General features: G+C 37.3%; 1 protein-coding gene across 1 annotated transcript in view; it reads left to right on the top strand.

The window, feature by feature from the left end:
- The window catches only part of LOC104540644 (TBC domain-containing protein kinase-like protein), a gene marked incomplete at its 5' end in the record, with an annotated part of 58,002 nt that extends 40,610 nt beyond the window's left edge, over positions 1–17,392 (top strand). The window contains 3 exons of the mRNA XM_010184540.1: positions 555–730; positions 4,730–4,889; positions 17,282–17,392. Coding sequence (XP_010182842.1) covers positions 555–730; positions 4,730–4,889; positions 17,282–17,392 — 447 coding nt within the window. The remainder of the gene's footprint in view (positions 1–554; positions 731–4,729; positions 4,890–17,281) is intronic.
- Between the last annotated feature and the right edge of the window lie 237 nt (positions 17,393–17,629).

The raw sequence follows: 17,629 nt of genomic DNA, 5'->3' as shown, positions 1-17,629 counted from the left end.
CAGGACTACTTCTTACATTTCTGGTGTCCTGATTTGTGCCCAGTCTTTGGACTGGGGTAATACCTGGTGTTTAGATAGCTGTATATCTTATAGAGATACCCCTGTGGTTTCTGTGCTGAGTCTTCAATTGCTACCCTTCCTTCCCGATCCAAGCATAACGCCCTTCAGCTTCTCTTTTCACAGTGTCTTTTCTAGCCAATTTACTTCATTTCTGATGCTGAGAAACATTGTGAGTTTTGTGACCCCCTCAGCCAGTGAATAATTCATTAACAAATCACAAACTAAAATAGTTTGCATAGATCATCAAACATTTTAATTTTTTTTTAACAACTTCAACAGAAAATAGGACTACAATTGGCAAGTAGTCATTTGGCACTGCTCTGGAGCTTTTCTGTATGGATATTTTAACTCACACAAGGTCAGAGTAATAAGGAAAAGATCTGTTTCTGTCTAACTGGGTTGTTACACTTTCAAGTTTTAAAATAAGTAGAAGTTTTAAAGAACACCATCTCCCTAATTCTATCACCTCTAATATTAATTCTCTTCTTTTAAAGTCTAGGGATTCCATCAAGTTGGACGACTTGAAGGCAGAGGTGTCACCACGAATTTCAGCAGAAGATCTGATTGATTTGTGCGAGTTGACAGGACCCAGTCATTCCAAAACACCTGTAAAGAAAACCAAGTCTAGCAAGCCAAAGCTGCTGGTCGTGGACATTCGTAACAGTGAGGAGTATCCTTCAAATCTGAGTGGCAGCCTTGCCAAATCATGCTCGTATCAATTAATTCCTCGTTGTCTGCAGGCAGTGAGATGTTAGAATGGTAAATAATGGAAAGGGATGTGGTCGAAGAACAGTGGAAGGAAGATGTTTTTTATTTTTATTTTTATGTTTTTGTCATGGAGAGGCCTGGTTTGTAAAGGAGAGGATAAATGTGGTTTTGTCTTCCCATTTTAAGATGTGGGTCTAGTGAAACCACTTTGTACCAGTAGCACAAGTGCTTTAATCCTACAAGTGCTTTAATTTTATGACAGGTATTGTCAGTAGACCTTCCCCATTTAATATGACCAGTATTTTGGAAGGGTATGAGGCTTTCCAATCAAGTGGAAGGGAGATAGAGAAGAGTCAGTAGCTGATGTACTTTGCCAATCCCTCAGTGGAAAATAGATGTGCCTTCTTGATACTGTCAGGTAATGCAGCCATATGGCTGCCCTAACTTATTGTCCTCTAGTTCGCTTATAATCAGAAAAGCCTTAAAGCTATCTTGAAGCTATATTTTTATCAAGGTTGCTACCCAGTCTGCTCTTTACTCTTTTTTTTTTTTTCCCCAATACATAGTTCTTTGCATGTGGATATTTTAAAAGCAGTGTAGGGGCTGGGTTGGTTTGGCTTTTGGAAAGGGAAGTCCTTACAGATGTGCTTTGCCAGGAACATGCATCTTTGTCAACACCCATCTAAAAATGGGAATAATGGCAAGATTTTATTAGAGGTAACTCCTAATGTTACACTGAGTATTTGGGAATATACTTGTTATTTTTTTTGTATCATTTTTTTAAGCATTGTTCATTTCATGCTAGTAAAGGTGATATAGTTGTTTCTGCAGTAGATGTAGAACACAAAAAATATTTTTTTCTTTTTCTTGAATGTATTAATTTCATATCTCAGTTAAGGATTTCAATCAAGTAGAGATTCACTTGTCTAAGTCGTTTGATACTCTATTTTCTGGACTCTAGCTACTTCTTCACTCCTAGCTCCACATTGTTGAAATGTGGTGGTCCTCATTCAGAAGCCAATAAAAATGCAGGCTATTTTCTGAGAGACAATTTCTTAATCAAGAGACAATACTTTTTAGACTCCAGTTTAAAAGATAATTCCCTGGAATTAAAAAATATAAGAGGCTATTGCTACTGCATAGAAAGCTTTGATACTACTGAGTTAAATAATGTTTATATTTCTACATGCATCATTCTGTTGTTAATTACTTAAGCTACTTTCTAGAAATCATCAAGGAAATGCAGAAGGAGAGCATGTAATATAAAATGCCTAGGCTACAATCATTGCACTGAAAGGCTGTTATCTGTGTGCAGTAATGGGTTTATTTATATTATAATCAGGATCAAAGGCAAGGTGTTTGCTTAAATGTTTCTATTGCTTTCCTAATAGCTTGATAATAGGTTCTACTCTGTCATATTAGTCCTATTCTACTCTAGTAGAGTGGATTCGAAATTTCAATTATTTTAAAATCATTTGACTGCTATTAAGTAAGTGTTTTTGTGAGGCTGTATTTCATATTACAAAATCTTAATCAGACTTTCCATTTATATTTCTTGAATGAGGAGTCATGCTGGGGAGAGAGAGAAAATCTCCATAGCTCGAACAGTGAACTTTAATCGCTGCTGCTGTTGTTTTGGTCTAGTTGGAATTTATGGTAGACAGAAATGCCCTGCCCTTTAAATAATGGGCACACTTAAATCCTGATACCCATCTAGTGTTAGGATATAGGGAATGTCATTATTAGAAAGGCAGCCTGGTAGGTAGTAAAATTACCCCTTGAGTGAGCTGGTTTGTGTGTCAGTTGTAGAAGAAATCACATGGTATATAGAAAGCTATTAACCTGTCCACAGGTGTGAATGGACATGGGAAACCATAGGAATACTGTGACCAGTGCCCTGTTCATTCTTGCAGTAAGGAAACAGTCTGTAATTGTCACAAGGTTTTCTAACAAACTGTACAACAGGATCAGGCAGTCTGGATGTTACTGTGGCTTGTGTTTCAAAATGTGACAAACCACTGTGAGGTGCTTCAAAAATATGATCATTATGTTTTGTCATTAGTCTTCCTCATTGTCTGTGCGTGTCACTCTCTGTTCACTCTCACTTCATTTTCAGTGAGATTTGAAAAAAAGCATGAGAGTCAACAAGTATCAAACATGCTTCATATTTCCTACTAGGATGCACTTAAAAGCTGAGGTATTGTTTTGTAATGAAGCCCACATTACAAGGTCAGGAGCTGCTGACCCTTTTCCCCAGTAGACAGCTTTGTAACAGAAGACTTTCTAATGAAAAGGTTATATTCTCAAGCAGTGCCTCTGTTGGTCAGCAATTGGGGTAAGGCTCATTTCATTAAGCATGTTAGCAGAAATACTGGCAGCCTTCCGTTCCTGTTATTAAAGTTATAGCTGCATGCTATAGTCTCTCAGTCTGTAGCACAAAATCTTGGCCTTTTTGTTAATTGTCTTAGTACTGTAATGCTTAACATGGTCCCTTAAGATTAGGGAGAATGTGAATGACAGCAAATAGAGTTTGGATCTATCTAGTTTGGTATTAAGGTTGGTATCACATGTATTTCTTTTTTGTCAAGTTTGAGCAGTTAAGCATACTTTATGGCATGAGTGTGAGCAATTATATCTGTCCAAAGTAATTTGCTGTCCAAATGATGTTAGTTTCAGAACTTTTACCCTGGTTAGTAGCAGTGAGAGTGATATGGTTATAAACAGGGTTGGGGAGAGGAGGCTGGCACAAGTTAGTGAAGGAGGGGTGTCATAATTTTCCCCTTCAAAATAGAAACAAACTGACAACATCAATGAATGCTACATGATCTTTTGTTCTTTCAAATGTTTTATAGCCATGTGTTTCCCAGACTATAACAATGATGATCATAAAGCTGAAATTTAGCACTAATTCCTCGTGATTTATGTATTAATATTAACCAAGTCAATTCAATCTTACCTTTATTTAAGGCAGCTCCTTTATTAAAAAGGGTTCTGGGTTTTAATTATAAATCAAACTAGCTTTCTCTAAGTACAGTAGTAAAGGGTGACTAATCTGGATATTTGTGTATATTTTTGCAAAATTTTGCTGTTTCACATTTCTTCAAAGCTATTTATTGTTGGGAGAGAGGAGTATTCGAGGCATGTGCGTACAGTCTATGACAGTGATTCATAGGTTTGTCAAGGTCATGGTGCATTTTCAAATTCACAAAAAGCTAGGTAGTACTGATCCAACTTAGTTTTTATTGAAGAGACTTTCACATTCAATATTCATAAAATCTCATTGAATGATCATCCTTTGAAAGTGAAGCACAACTAACTACATCTCAGAGTTGCTGGCACTCTTATGTTGTTTGCTTTTCAGTACCCAATACACACCTGCTGTTAGTGGGACTGCAGATAGTATACGTGATGCTCATTGTCTGGGAATCTGAATGCATGTACATTAGAATTTAAGTTTGGATCAAAAATGCAGAGGGCTTGTGGGGATTGGCAGGAGGTGTAAGGAAATTTTCCAATAATCTCTGTTTAGGTGTGGTTCTCATTGTAAGTAGGTCATTCCTTTTGCATCAAACTCCTCTGGAAGAGATGCTCCAGCTGCTTATTGGTATTTAGCTTCTGTTATCAGACTAGAGCCGATTTGAAGTAAAATCCACAAAAATACGTATACTGTGGATATTGTTTCCTTAGCACCAAGTGTTTCATTTAGCAGATCAGTTTCTACAGTGCTCTGCTGTGTCCTTTATAAAACAAACAACTCTTCATTCTGTCCTTTTTAAATGTGTGTCAGAAGTTGTTTTCTCCATATGAGTAGGTAGTAAATGAGGTTTGTCAAAATATACTAGCCCAAAAGACCAACAGTGTTGTATAACGACAGCCAGGATGAAGAGCAGGTTCATTCTGCAGCTGTGCATGTACCACAGGTTTCTCTGCCTTTCAGATGTCCTTAACTGACCTTCCTAAGCTTTAACCGTGGCCACATTTCTGGTAGCATCAATGTCCCGTTTGCATCAGCATTTACAGCAGAAGGGGATCTTGTCCAGTGCCCAGCAACTGCCACACTCCAGAGCTTTAAAGGAAGAGTTGTGGTGATTGTAGGAAATGCAGTGAAGAACACAGCTGCTGTAAGTATATTGCTATAACGTAGTATGTTTACACTTAGAAATACATCAATGACATGAATACAGACAGTAAATAAATAAATGGGTAATTCAGATTAGTAACATTGGATATGATGACAGGATTTGGGGTGATTGTTGTTGTTAATTTCTGCTTCTAGACAAAGACATTTTTCTTCAAGTGATCAACATCGGAGAAGAACGGTGTTTTGAAATGAAATTGGTTGACATCTTTTTCAGCTTTAAAACCTTTGTTTTTGGCATGTTATATAAGTGACATCAGCACTTCTAATGTACATCAGTAAGATCCAGTTTTCAAAACTGACTTGCATTTACTTTCTGTAGCATTAGGAAACACACACAAGATAAGTAGGATGGAGACAGGTATGTTATGAAGTCCAAAGGAAATAAGATATAATTCATATTCCTGCTAATAAAAAAGCAATGTATTGATTTGGGTTTTTTTAAATCATTTAGCTCATGCATTTGTGCTCACTGAAGAGGAAGAATGATTCCTATGGGTAACTTTTGTATGATATTTTTATTGTCAGTGTCTTTAACTAGACAAAGAGAATATTTGGAGTTGCCTATTCCTTTTGACAACTAAATATTTGCTGGTATTGTGAACCAGCAGAATAACAAGTAGAAGTATCTTTTGCCATTCTTCTTGGGTGAAGAAGAGTGTTGTTTGTTTTGGTTTGTGGGTTTTTTTAAAGACATTCTCTTAACTGTGGTGTATCATTGGTTTACCATAGTTTCTTAAGCCTACTTACTCAAAGGGCATGAAATGTAACCTTGAAATGACAAGGAGGGCTGTGGATTATTAAAAGGTCTTCACGTGATGGACAGCAGAAGCATCAGCACAACACACATTGGAGTTTTTTATATGTATAAGGAGTTGTAACTAGCGTGAGAAATCCTTTTCATTAACTTGTGTTTCATCATTTAGATAATTAACTTGTCTTATGTATAATGTCTCTTAAATAGTAAGAAGGATGGCATAAAAGAGACTGTACAGCGTATCTCAAATAGTGTCAGTCAGTGAGTATCTACGTTTGTGCATGAGATCTGGGTAACTCCATTACAAGTATTTCAACATTAAATCAGTCAACTTGAATAATCACAATAGCTCACTAAATGCTGAATACATAAATCTCCCCCCTCAAAGGAACAAATTCAAAGTGCATAAAATGCTAAGAGCCAAACAGAGATGATTTAAATGACACTTTACATGTTTAATGATGGGTTATGCAGCTTCTTTCAACAATTACATTTTAAATCACTGAACATCCTAGTTAATCTCAGAAAGAGCCTAACCATTCACTAACCTCCTGAGGAATAGGAACAGGAAAAAGAAAGTGCTTTGGTATTCACTAATGAGTGTCTTTATGGGAGATATCCGACATACTACCAAGTCATTTTCTGAGAGTTGTTTTCCAGAACCAGTCAGAAATGTTTTATCTGAAACAAAGGAGCATTTTAAGTATTCTGTCTAAAACAGAACGTAGAAACAACCTGAAACAAGGGTCTGAAGTAAGAAAGAAGAGCGGCTTTACAGTGAGGGTTGCGAGTTACACCACAGCTAAGATATAAAATTCTCCCATAATGTAGTGACACTTCTTATCCAAGCTTAGATTTTTTTAAAATGTTTCATTAAATGAAAATTGAATGTTTCATTTGCAGTGCAACTAAAGGAAACTTGCAGTGTGCGTAGTAAGTGCAAGTACTTCAGTTACGTGAGAGAGTGCTGCCTTGTCCTCCAAACACAGACTTTGTGCAACTGAGACAATGTTGACCTGGTTTACTTGGAACTGTCAATGTTATAGCTTTCCATGAAAGAGAGATGCTGCTTTGCCTCTTGATTTGCTTTTAGAGTTCTTAAAAGTCTAACTAAAGAGTGTGGATTTTTAAATAGCAACGAAATACTGAATTGACCAGTTTGACCTCAAATGTATTAAATACTGGAGCCTAAATACTGTTAGGGAGTCACCACCTCTCTCTCACCCTTAAAGAACATATAAGACTGGCCTCAATTTGACTGTGTTGAGAAAACTTAAAACTCCTTTCTTTAGTGGGTTGTTTTTTAAGGCCAGTTTCAGTTTTACTCTGCATGGCTGCATAGAACTGTCTGCCACTATTTACAGACTTAACCAATCCAAAATGATATAGCTTGAGGCTTACCAAGAACAGTAGTTACTACTTTTAACATTTTACTAGCTAATCCAATTACCAAAAAAAATCACAAAAGTAAATGCATGGAAACAAAAACAATTCTGTCCAAAGAAATGTTATAAGATGTTCAGCTTAAAATGTATTTTTTCTAAAGAGAAGTATGTGTGATAAATGATTTAGCCTCAAACAGGATTCCAATTAAAGTTTACAATTTATTAAGTGAGTAAAGGCAAGCAAACAGCGCTGGGTGCGTGGGAATATTTTGATCGCTCAACACGCACACCGTACAGTTCTCTTTTCGGGTTTATATTTTTTTAACTAATACATATTCGTGGATTTTCACAATACGCTTATACATATGTATGGCCTATCCCCGCTTCATATTATAATTAGCTCTCCTCCCATCCGCGCCTGCGCAGTGTCCCCTGCTGGTGGTCGTCGGTGGTCACAGTGGGATGAAGGCTGTTATCTCCTCTTCGTCACCTCTATTAACTTTTTCTTCTTGCGTAGACTTAGTTATTTCTTGGTTTTCGCTCAAACCACAGGACTGGTATTATCTCACTTCTGAGGAAGTGTTTTTCTTTCTGGTGCCTTATGGGTTTTACACAACTATATACTCCGTTCTACTTGTTCTCAATCTGTTCTCTGTACAAGGACACCCAAAATAGCCCCAGAGGTCCCATCTTCCCCACAACCTCCACATCATTTTAACACGAATCAGACTGACACATCTCACATATGTATTTCCAGCTGAAAAGGAATGAATTGCAAATCATACCCTCCACTATAAAGGAGAATTTTTCAGAAGTGTTCACTGATATTTTCTCCATTAAAAATATGGAGATTGGCACTGTTAGATGTTTGGTTTAATTTTATGCAGGACTGATGGAGGTGGAGATAAGTGTGAAAAAAACACATCAGACTGACACATCTCACATATGTATTTCCAGCTGAAAAGGAATGAATTGCAAATCATACCCTCCACTATAAAGGAGAATTTTTCAGAAGTGTTCACTGATATTTTCTCCATTAAAAATATGGAGATTGGCACTGTCAGATGTTTGGTTTAATTTTATGCAGGACTGATGGAGGTGGAGGTAAGTGTGAAAAAAACACTGTTTGTTTATGGGGCTATTTGTAATTAGACGATTGATTCTTTCAGTTGCATTTCGTATTGGTAGCCTACTTGGCATCTTTTAAATAAATTAAAATTTTTTAAAAAGTAAAGTTGAGTGTACTGAACAGATGTGTAGAAAAAGCCTTTTTCCCTTCTTTGCACTTCTTTTCTGTTTCTATCTTTTGCATTTAATTTTATGCCAGATGATAAAACATGTAAACTGTCTAGAACTTGATGGGCAAGAGGGAAAACTGAAAATTTTGCCACAGCACCATTGCAGCAGGAGGTGAAGGAAGCCAGCAGTGGCACAGACTTCAGCATAGCTCTGGCTCTAGTTGAACACTTCCTTAGGACAGAATTAAAACAGGGTAGTCCTGCTTGTTAAGCCACTTGATTTACTCTAAAAGTTAAATGGACTAACTGATGTACAAGAGCCTTACTGAATGTGCCATTAGCAGCATAAAGGTACTGTAAAGAGGAGCTTGCACTGGGCATGATGTGGTGGTGCTTGGCTCGCACTTCTCTGCAGAATGTTCCTTCCTTTAGGCTGGCTCTAACTTTGTGCCTGGAGGATTCTGGGCACTTGTTAACAGAGCAGATACTTGTTCGTCTCTGAAAACAGCAGAAAACATCTGCATAAAGGCATTATACTGGAGTTAATCAAGCAGATTCTGTTTTGTTTTTAACTTTTAAATATGTTAAGTGAGAGCATCTCTTAAGTGAATTAAATTCCCGTTTCCCACATCCATTGATACATGAGTACCTTGTAAATTGCAGTGTGGGCAGGGGATCTTTACAGCTGGGAGCATAATCGTTAAATAGGCAATGAGTGCCCAACTATAGCTTCCTTTTTGGTGCATGGCAAATAGTATGTCTCCTGATTTTTGTCACTTTCAAAGCCTGAGATACAGCAAGTGCAAAAGCAGATTGCAGTTATGAATACGTGGGATGGGGATTGGTTTGAGTCTTTTTTTGTAAGGTTGACATTATTTCTTCATTTCCCCTCCTTCAATCAACTTTGAGGTGCTAAGCCATTTTCTGTTTCCGTTTAAAACTTCTTGTCTGTATTACCACAATGTTGACTGTAATTAGAACAGGAGAAATAACTTATCTGATCTGAAATCATGCTCCAGCAACTCAGTTTTGACAGTGACACACTTCTATTTCTGTGACGTGGTTTTTTAATATATATATGTTTACCCAGTGGTTTAATATATGTGTTTTATTGTCAGTTAAATGCTGTAACACATTAAAGTATACAGGACACTTTAGTCTGCCTAATAATTAGCAACTCGTTTCTTTTTTTGCCTTGGAAAAAGACAGTTAGATAAGCTGTAAGTCAAAGCTTAAAAATATCTGTCCGTTTAGAATTTATTTCACTGCTATATTGTAACTTCTGATTGTTACTTTGATTTTTTTTCTAGATAAGTTATGCTGCTATAAATACATTGTCTAGACAACATCTACAAGTTACTGAAGCAAAGTACTCCTTCTTACTCCTTCTCACAGTAGCTAATAGATAAAAATACATGAATTATCTCCAAAGCAAAGACAAGCAGTCCTGATGTTCCATGAGATCATTTTGACCCTTTTCAAGGCAAGAGGGAGAGGGTCAAGTTCAAGATTCTTTCTGTATAACATATTCCTAGCCTAAAAAAATTTTTTTTTTCCTTATGAAAGTAGCATTTTCTTTCTCTCAGCACACTATCAAAAATGCATTTCTTCTTATGTGTAGACTGAGACACATAGGTTAAAGTGCCTGGTTACCACTGAACTTGTGTGATTTTGTTGTCATCTTCCTCAGGCCAGAGAAGCAAGTCCCTGCATGCTGAGGCTGGTTTCTTGTTATATACCTGTCTTAAAAACACAAGTGGATACCCATGAAACTTTATAGGGCGATCTGAAAATCAGGTGTTGCATAGAATACTAAAGGGCAGGTGCATTCGTGCTTCTAAAGACAGGTACATTTACTTAGAAGGGCTTAATGAAACTTCTGGAGTGAAAGTACATAGAAATCAGGTAATGAACTTCTTGAGATATTGTCACTGTGCATCTTTTAGATTCTTACCTTTCCTTGTAAATATTTCCTATGGAAAAGTGATTGAATAAGTTGAATGAAAGCTGAACCTATTTTCTATTTGCAGGGATGGAGAGGCTCCTTATGATTGCCATAATGGCTCCTTTCATGTTTGTTGTTAAGGCATCAGCCTCCCTTCTGCATTCAGACTCAGGGCCTACTGGAATCATCAGGTGCCTCTTTGTTGCCTTTAAAGAGGAAGAGGTTAAGCTTGTCTTTTGAAGACATTGAAAGGCTTAGTTAATCAGCCACACTCCTGTTGGTTGTAACTTTACAAAAAACATGGTTAAGTCTTCATTATTTTATTCTGTAAAGTCTGCATTATTTTATTTAGTCTTTTTTTATTACTGTAACATGTATGCATGTTTTCCTTCATCGATAGAAAGTAGCCAAACTGCTGTTGCCAGCACATTGCTCTTCACACAGCCTGAGAAGGACACGTGGGATGTCAGCCAGGAGTTGCATTACGCTGTTGTAATTTTGCCCCTGTCAGTGGCTTTGGATAGCTTGCACTGAATGCCTCAGGTACAGCAGAGATGATCTAAATATTCTACCTTTCCAGATAGGTATGAAAGAAGAAAAGGGGAAAATGAAAGATGGACGCTCAGGAGCAGAATTTGAGTGTTCCTTTTCCTCTTCTTAAGTAGGTGACAAGGAAAGCAGGCTATTTCTAAAACTCTAAATAGGTCATCTTTTTTTCATCTTTACTGAGACCAATGGTTAGTTATTGGAAGTTTTGGTTGGTTTGATATAGACATTGTTTGGCCCATCTGTTCGCATTATTACACAGAGGCTTGGATATTTCTGACATGACGAATTGTGGAGTCCTCGGCTTTACCTCTCAAAATAGGCCTGACTTCTGAGTGATGCTGGCAAGCATCTCAGCTTTTCTCAATTATCTGGAAGTTCTGTAAGGACAGGAAAGATGGGAGATGGTGAACCTGAATGCTGGAGTGGTGCTCTCAGGCTCCAGAGTTTCCTTCAGGCATGTCAGGTTTGGCTGTGGTTATGCTGTCTCTGTGGACTGCATCTCTGACGGCACACTTGTCCTTGCAGGAGACTGCTTGGATTAGGTTGTATCCGTGTCACTCAGGTCCTCTGTGTTATAACAGATGTATCACTTTCTGGGGCTATTTTTCGGCTCTGAGGCAATGTCCTGGAGTTCAAGAAGAAGCAGAACAAAACAGGCAGGTTGGGTAGTGTTACTAAAAAGTGCTACAAATCACAAAGGTATTTCACTGTCAAGTATTTCTTTGAATATTTTTCAACATCTAGGGCAATCTTTAGACTTGAAGGGAGATAGAATCTTCCAGAAAGACTCATGATGTCTTTTTATATTCAAACCAATTGTTATGTATCTTTAAAAAAATACATAGTTCTGTTCACTAACAGCTTTCTATTTTCTGTTAAATAAAAAATAGAATAGGTTTGCATTCTGCATTTTAATTTTACAGTCCATTCGACTGTATTGGATGCACTGAATATATTTTGGTCAATATAAATCAGCTGTGTTACAACAACTAAATCTCTGCAATTAAGTTTTCATTTTCAAGTGCTCGCTCTCAGCTGGGTTTTCTTTTAATATCTATAATTTCTAAGTGAAAAATTACACATACAGATGTTTAAAAGTTATTACTTGGAGAAATTTGAGTGTTTACACTTACTTTCATTCTCAGTAAAAATTTTTCTGAAAACAGATGTAAATACCTGTTTATATAGGCTTATTTTCAAATCTTTGCATGTAAGTCATTTAAGGTACTGATGGAATGGAAAGTGCTCTTTCTGGGCCAGGTCTGCATTTAAAGAATTGTTTTCATTAATCTTGTTAGAGCAGTTAAGTTCTGCACTTTTTATTTATTTTTTTCTTTACATAGTATGAGTTTGCACAAAGTTGTGCTTTTTTTGCGATTTGTACTTTTATTCAGTGTGTGCTAATACTGTAGCGATTAACTAGACACTATTTTGTTGATACGGGGTGCTTTAGGTGCCTATCTTTCCCTTGGTGTTAAAGTGCCTTTTCATTTATCTGGAACCCTTTAAGTATGAGACGTAATTGACTAAAAATAATCTTGTGCTGAGTCTGCTTTGTGACATATGGAAAGTGTCATTTAAAAAGCTCTAGACTGATTACCCTGACTATGATGTGCTTTCAGTGTGCTGAACTCTTGACTGAAATCATACAGCAAAACAAACTGCGGACCCTGAGAGTTTGTGTAGCATGTGTTTACAAGTGAAACATTAATTACATTAAAACTAGTAACAATTATCTTGTGGTGATTGGTGAATGCTACAACATTTGGTTGATATTTCTCCTCCAGCTTCCAAAGTACCTTTTTCTTCTGACTCTTTCAGAGTGTGATATTAACATTTATACCCTGGTAACATTTTTCACAGCAGTCTTTTTTTGTATTCTGGAATGGTATGTTACTCCTCCTTCCCTCCCAACTTTCCCTTTAATTACAACCTCTCAGAAGAGAGTCTCTGAAAGTGAATAATGTGTACACAGCAACCCCGATGGCTAACCCAGAGGGTGCTGGGAACGATGCTGCTCAAACTGTTGTGTTACTAGACTCGTTGCTGTACGCGGTCTAAAAATGTGACATGCCTGGTGTAACACATTATTCAGCACACTTGAAAGCTATGATTTTACTGCTTTGAACAGGGTAGTAGAAGCATTTTGATAAATGCTTCAATGTGCAGTTTATTAAGGTTCTTGATGATACCTAAAGGAGCAGTCCTGATATGCTATTTTTATTGAAAGCAACACCAATACAGGTTAAAACATTTAAATTCTGCCCAAATTTTGATACTGATTTGCTGGGATCTTGTCTGTCTTTGAAAGCCTGACTTGTATCTGCATGAAAGAATCTTGGATGACTGCTTTCAAATGCAGATTACAATTTTCTGGATCAGTTATACTCACCAGGAAGGGTGTTTTATGTGGAATTGATTGATGCATTACTTAATAGAGGAACACTGTTTCCAAAATCTTCACCAAAGCTACCACATAGTAGTCATTAAACAACTTGCTTACAGATTCATCCTTTCATATGTAATATTTGCTGTGAAAGTAGCAAGAGGAAGTTCAATTTAAACGCTAGATGCAGCCAGTGAAAACACAGTAACTGAGCTTCCTTGGGAAGTACATTTTGAGGAAAGGCCATCTGAGGCAGGAAGGAAAAAGCTTGAAGTCTTGTAGCATCCCTTTAATTCTTTACCTTAGATAAGCGTAACTCTGTTTCCCCCAATTAGTAGTGGTATCTGAATGAAAGCAGAAGCATTACAGAGGACTGTGATGCGTTGGTGGTACAAGGAAATAGATACATCTCAGAAGTAATGTCAGCACAGGCATTTGATAAATTTGAGAAAGCATAATCACCAGCCACAAATGACAGAGGTTCATTTCGATTTGAAATCAACCTGTGTAATGGAAGTTTAATTGTGCAGTACTTTTATATGTTTCAGTAAATCTCTTTTTAATATTTAGACGGTTTACAGGATACTAAGGATGATGTAACCTTTTACTGATCTCCTCACTATGTCATCTTCTGTCTTAAGAGCATCTCTGTAAATAAGGTTATTTAGTGAACTACAAATTATATATTTAGTTGCCTGTTATTAAACTTCTAGTTGATACTTTATGATAGCATTTGTGAAGGAAATAGAGCCCATGTGTGAAGTTCAAGGTGGCAGTTTCTGTGGTAGAAATTCTATGGCATTAATTGAGAAGAGCACCTTGGGCTTTTTTGATGTGTGAAGTTTTGCTCTTTTTGGATCACTGATTTTTTTACCTTTTTAGGAAAGATTATTTTTTTTAATATTTCTTAATTTCTTGGATTTAAGTTACTGATATTTTAACATAACTGAAGGTCACAATGAGGAGGAATTCAATGTAGCTATTTCAAATAGTCCTTTGTCTCATGCCTCTCCATCAGTGCCTGTGCCAGAAATAACACTTTCATGTGTTTTGAAAATACCAGCTTCATAGAGTATATTTTGGCAGAGAAAGATACCAAGTGGTACTGGAACACTTCAGAAACATGGTGAACAAGTTGTTGTTCTTGTCTGCGTCAGTTGTTCTCCTCTGTCTGGGAGAGGAAGGCACAAACATGTACTGAGAAACAGAACTATATAAAGTCAAACCTTTAATTAGGAAGACTGCAATACTAGTAAGATGGCTGCTTCTAAATGTAGTCCTTTTTACCAAAAGTTACTGTTTCTGCTTTCAGTGACACAATGTAAAAAGGCAGAAGGGAAAACTAAGAATGTCTTTAATTGGATCAAATCTTATTACCCTATGACTTAAACTTTGACTCTCTTCTTTGCAGTGTGGAGGCAGGCATATGCACAAAGCTCTTGGAGGCTCATATTTGGAATTTGGTGACAGCTCCTAGTTTGTGCAATGTCTATGCCTCTGGGCCCCTGACCTGCAGCTAATTCCCCACGGTAGTGAGGTACCAATAGTAATACATTCCCTGCTCACTGGATTTTCCCTGGCTGGATGTTCAGATACAATATTTAGAGCTGTATTTTCAGCCTTTCTCACTGAAGCTATGTAGACAACTGCAGACAGTTCTGTGACAACTTAAAAAAAATGTTCCACTTGTGGTATATCATCTTGTCATATTCTTGTGCTTTCTGCCTGTCATTTGCTAACAGCCACAGATTCTGCAGTGCTTGCTTCACAGAGGCCCTGCAAGAAGTGAGATTCCTCACCATAACATTATAAAGGAACCTCTTGTCATTTGCAGTGAACAAAATCGATTTCCAGCCACACCTCGGTTGCTAAAGTAGTTCTAAAATACAGTGGGACACAGGCCTTAATGGTCAAACTCTAGAGCATTTACTTGCATGTTTTCTTTTCTGATAGCATGGAATGGCAGTTATGTTATGGCTAGGGTATCCAAAAACCTGGAGCAGAGTTTATAGAGTTTATTACTGGAAGTGTGAAATTATCAGCAGACAGTGTGTGGAACCTCTCTGCTGACATATGGGACATTGCACTCAGGACATAACATGCTGCTTCCTGTCAGTCTGAACGGTTGTTGCCATTTTTCATTTCTGCCAGCTGTGAGCAGCACTGGTTTACAAGACAGAGCACCATCCATTAGTCACAGGTGCAGAGAGCACTGTGAGGTGACAGATATGTACATATGAAGTAGAGATGTCTGGTAGGAGTATTTCACTAGGAATATATACTATTTTTGTAGCTCATGGTATGCACAGCTGAGTGCTATTTTTGACAAAGAGAAATATCTTTTCATTTTACTATACACCACATCTTAATGGACTGTGATTATAGTGAGAGGTAGTTGGATGCCCCTAGTGATATCTATGTGCATATTACACCACCTGCATCAGAGAGCCTCTCTAAAAGCATGGCATTTTCTTTTCTTATGAAAACTGGCATCCACATATGGTCTAACTTTACTATTAGCTATTTTGTGAGGTTTTTTTCATTTGATCCTTTGAATCCTGTGGTGATTGACCCAAACTAATGAGGGAAGAGATGATTGAGCTTACTTTTGGTCTTCCTTTGGCAAGCGCCTAAAACAAACATGAGAGCCAAAATGTCCTGATTGTTCCACTGTGACCTCTTATTCTGCCTCAACAAGTCCTCAGTGGTTACAGATCATGTACCAGTTGTTCATTCCCTGGTTAAATCCATCGTGAATCCATTCCAGAGAAAGGAATGTAGTAGCTGTGTTTGACACATTAAGTGGACAAAAATAAATTCCTCGCATATATAAAATACTTTCAGTGTGAAGCAAAACTTCTGGCTATGTAAGGAGTTTAAAACTTTGCTCCTATGAACTCTTACCTGTTAAAGATATTATTTCAGGACTTGTACTTGATCAGGTAATCATGTAGTACATCTTGTGCTGCCTTAGTATCTGTTATACTATCAAAAGTAATTAGAAGGAATGTGAATGTAAAAAGAAATTCCATGTTTGGTTGGAATATCTACTGCTGTTCTTGAGTTGGTAATTTAGTTGTTTATGCAGAGTTAGTTATTTGGACATCGTGCTTGCACTGGGTTCTGGAATAGTATCACAAATCATTTTAAAGGGTGAAAAAGGTAATTATGAATGTTTTACACAGCCCATTTGTAAGCACTCAGTGATTTTACAAATAGTCCTAGTTTGTCAATCAAGTATAAAGCAACAATTTGAAAGACTGGGATGGCGTGGCAGTCTTTCTCACAGCTATTGGTTTCTCTCAGATTAATCCATTTTGGTTGCTTGCTTTTTAATGTATGGCAAAAAGGCAAGTTTGACACGTGATACACAAAATATCATTACTTTGGGTTTGGATTTTGATATTTTGATACATAATTTTTGTTATTTTGATTTTTTAAAAATCATTCTTTTGATACACAAAATATTGTTCCTTCATCAGTGTAGCAACTTTTCATGAAGTTGCTACACAGAAACTGACTTCTGTGTTTGGTTTATGGAATGAATTAATTGGAGAGAGAGACTTTCAAGGACTGGTGTGCGTGTATGTGCTTGGGATATGTAACCTGCCTATGGACAGGTTGAGGGGAGCAAGGGAAAGTGCAGTTGCTAGACCCCAAATTCATATCAGACATCTATGTAATCAAGTCATGTTGGATAAGTTTGACAGGTAAGCAAATGACTATACCATCAAACTGTGATGTTCGTACACTTGGGAACCTACAGAAAACATCTGGGAGTTAGATTAATGCAGAGAAAAATAGCTGTTATTTCATGCTTTAAGAGGGGTTCCAGTGATGACTCAGAGATTAAATAATCCTGTTAGAATGAGGGGAAATCCTGCCTAAGCAGAGATAGATGAAGTTCAGGGTTATCAGTGTGGCATTTTTGTGACAACCAAATTCATCCCAGCTGTTTCAACAGACAGGCCTGGCTTCCTGTGTTGGATTAGTTGGTGCAAAGAAAGAACTTCTGTGGTCTGATGGTTCTTTTGTTTGACTTGCCATACTTAACACAATGTTATTTCAGTTTAAGGACTATAATATGCAGTGTGCTAATGATGTATCTGTTTCAGTTTGCAGCTCATCTAGTGAAAAACAAGTACCCAAGGGTCTGCATCCTAGATGGAGGAATCAACAAGATCAAGCCAACTGGTCTCCTCACTGTTCCTTCTCCACAAATTTAAGTCGGCAGTAAACGTACAGGACAATCTATCTGGCTAGGGAAATCTTACCACTTGGATGTCCTGAACCCAAAGGGCATTATGGCATCTTCAATATACAGGCTATCCTGTTGATCAGTGTCTTATCCTGCAGATCTAGAGCACAGGAGCTTTGTGTTGATTCTTTGGTACAGAGCTTCAGTTGGAACAGGAAAAAACCTTGAAGCTTCAAGCTTTCCAAGAAACCTCTTTCAGCACTGA

This window comes from Mesitornis unicolor, unplaced genomic scaffold (assembly GCF_000695765.1).
Source record: "Mesitornis unicolor isolate BGI_N332 unplaced genomic scaffold, ASM69576v1 scaffold8270, whole genome shotgun sequence".
Classification (NCBI taxonomy): Eukaryota; Metazoa; Chordata; class Aves; order Mesitornithiformes; family Mesitornithidae; genus Mesitornis; species Mesitornis unicolor.
Note: the sequence above shows the minus strand (reverse complement) of the source record. Positions and strands in the feature narration are given on the sequence as shown.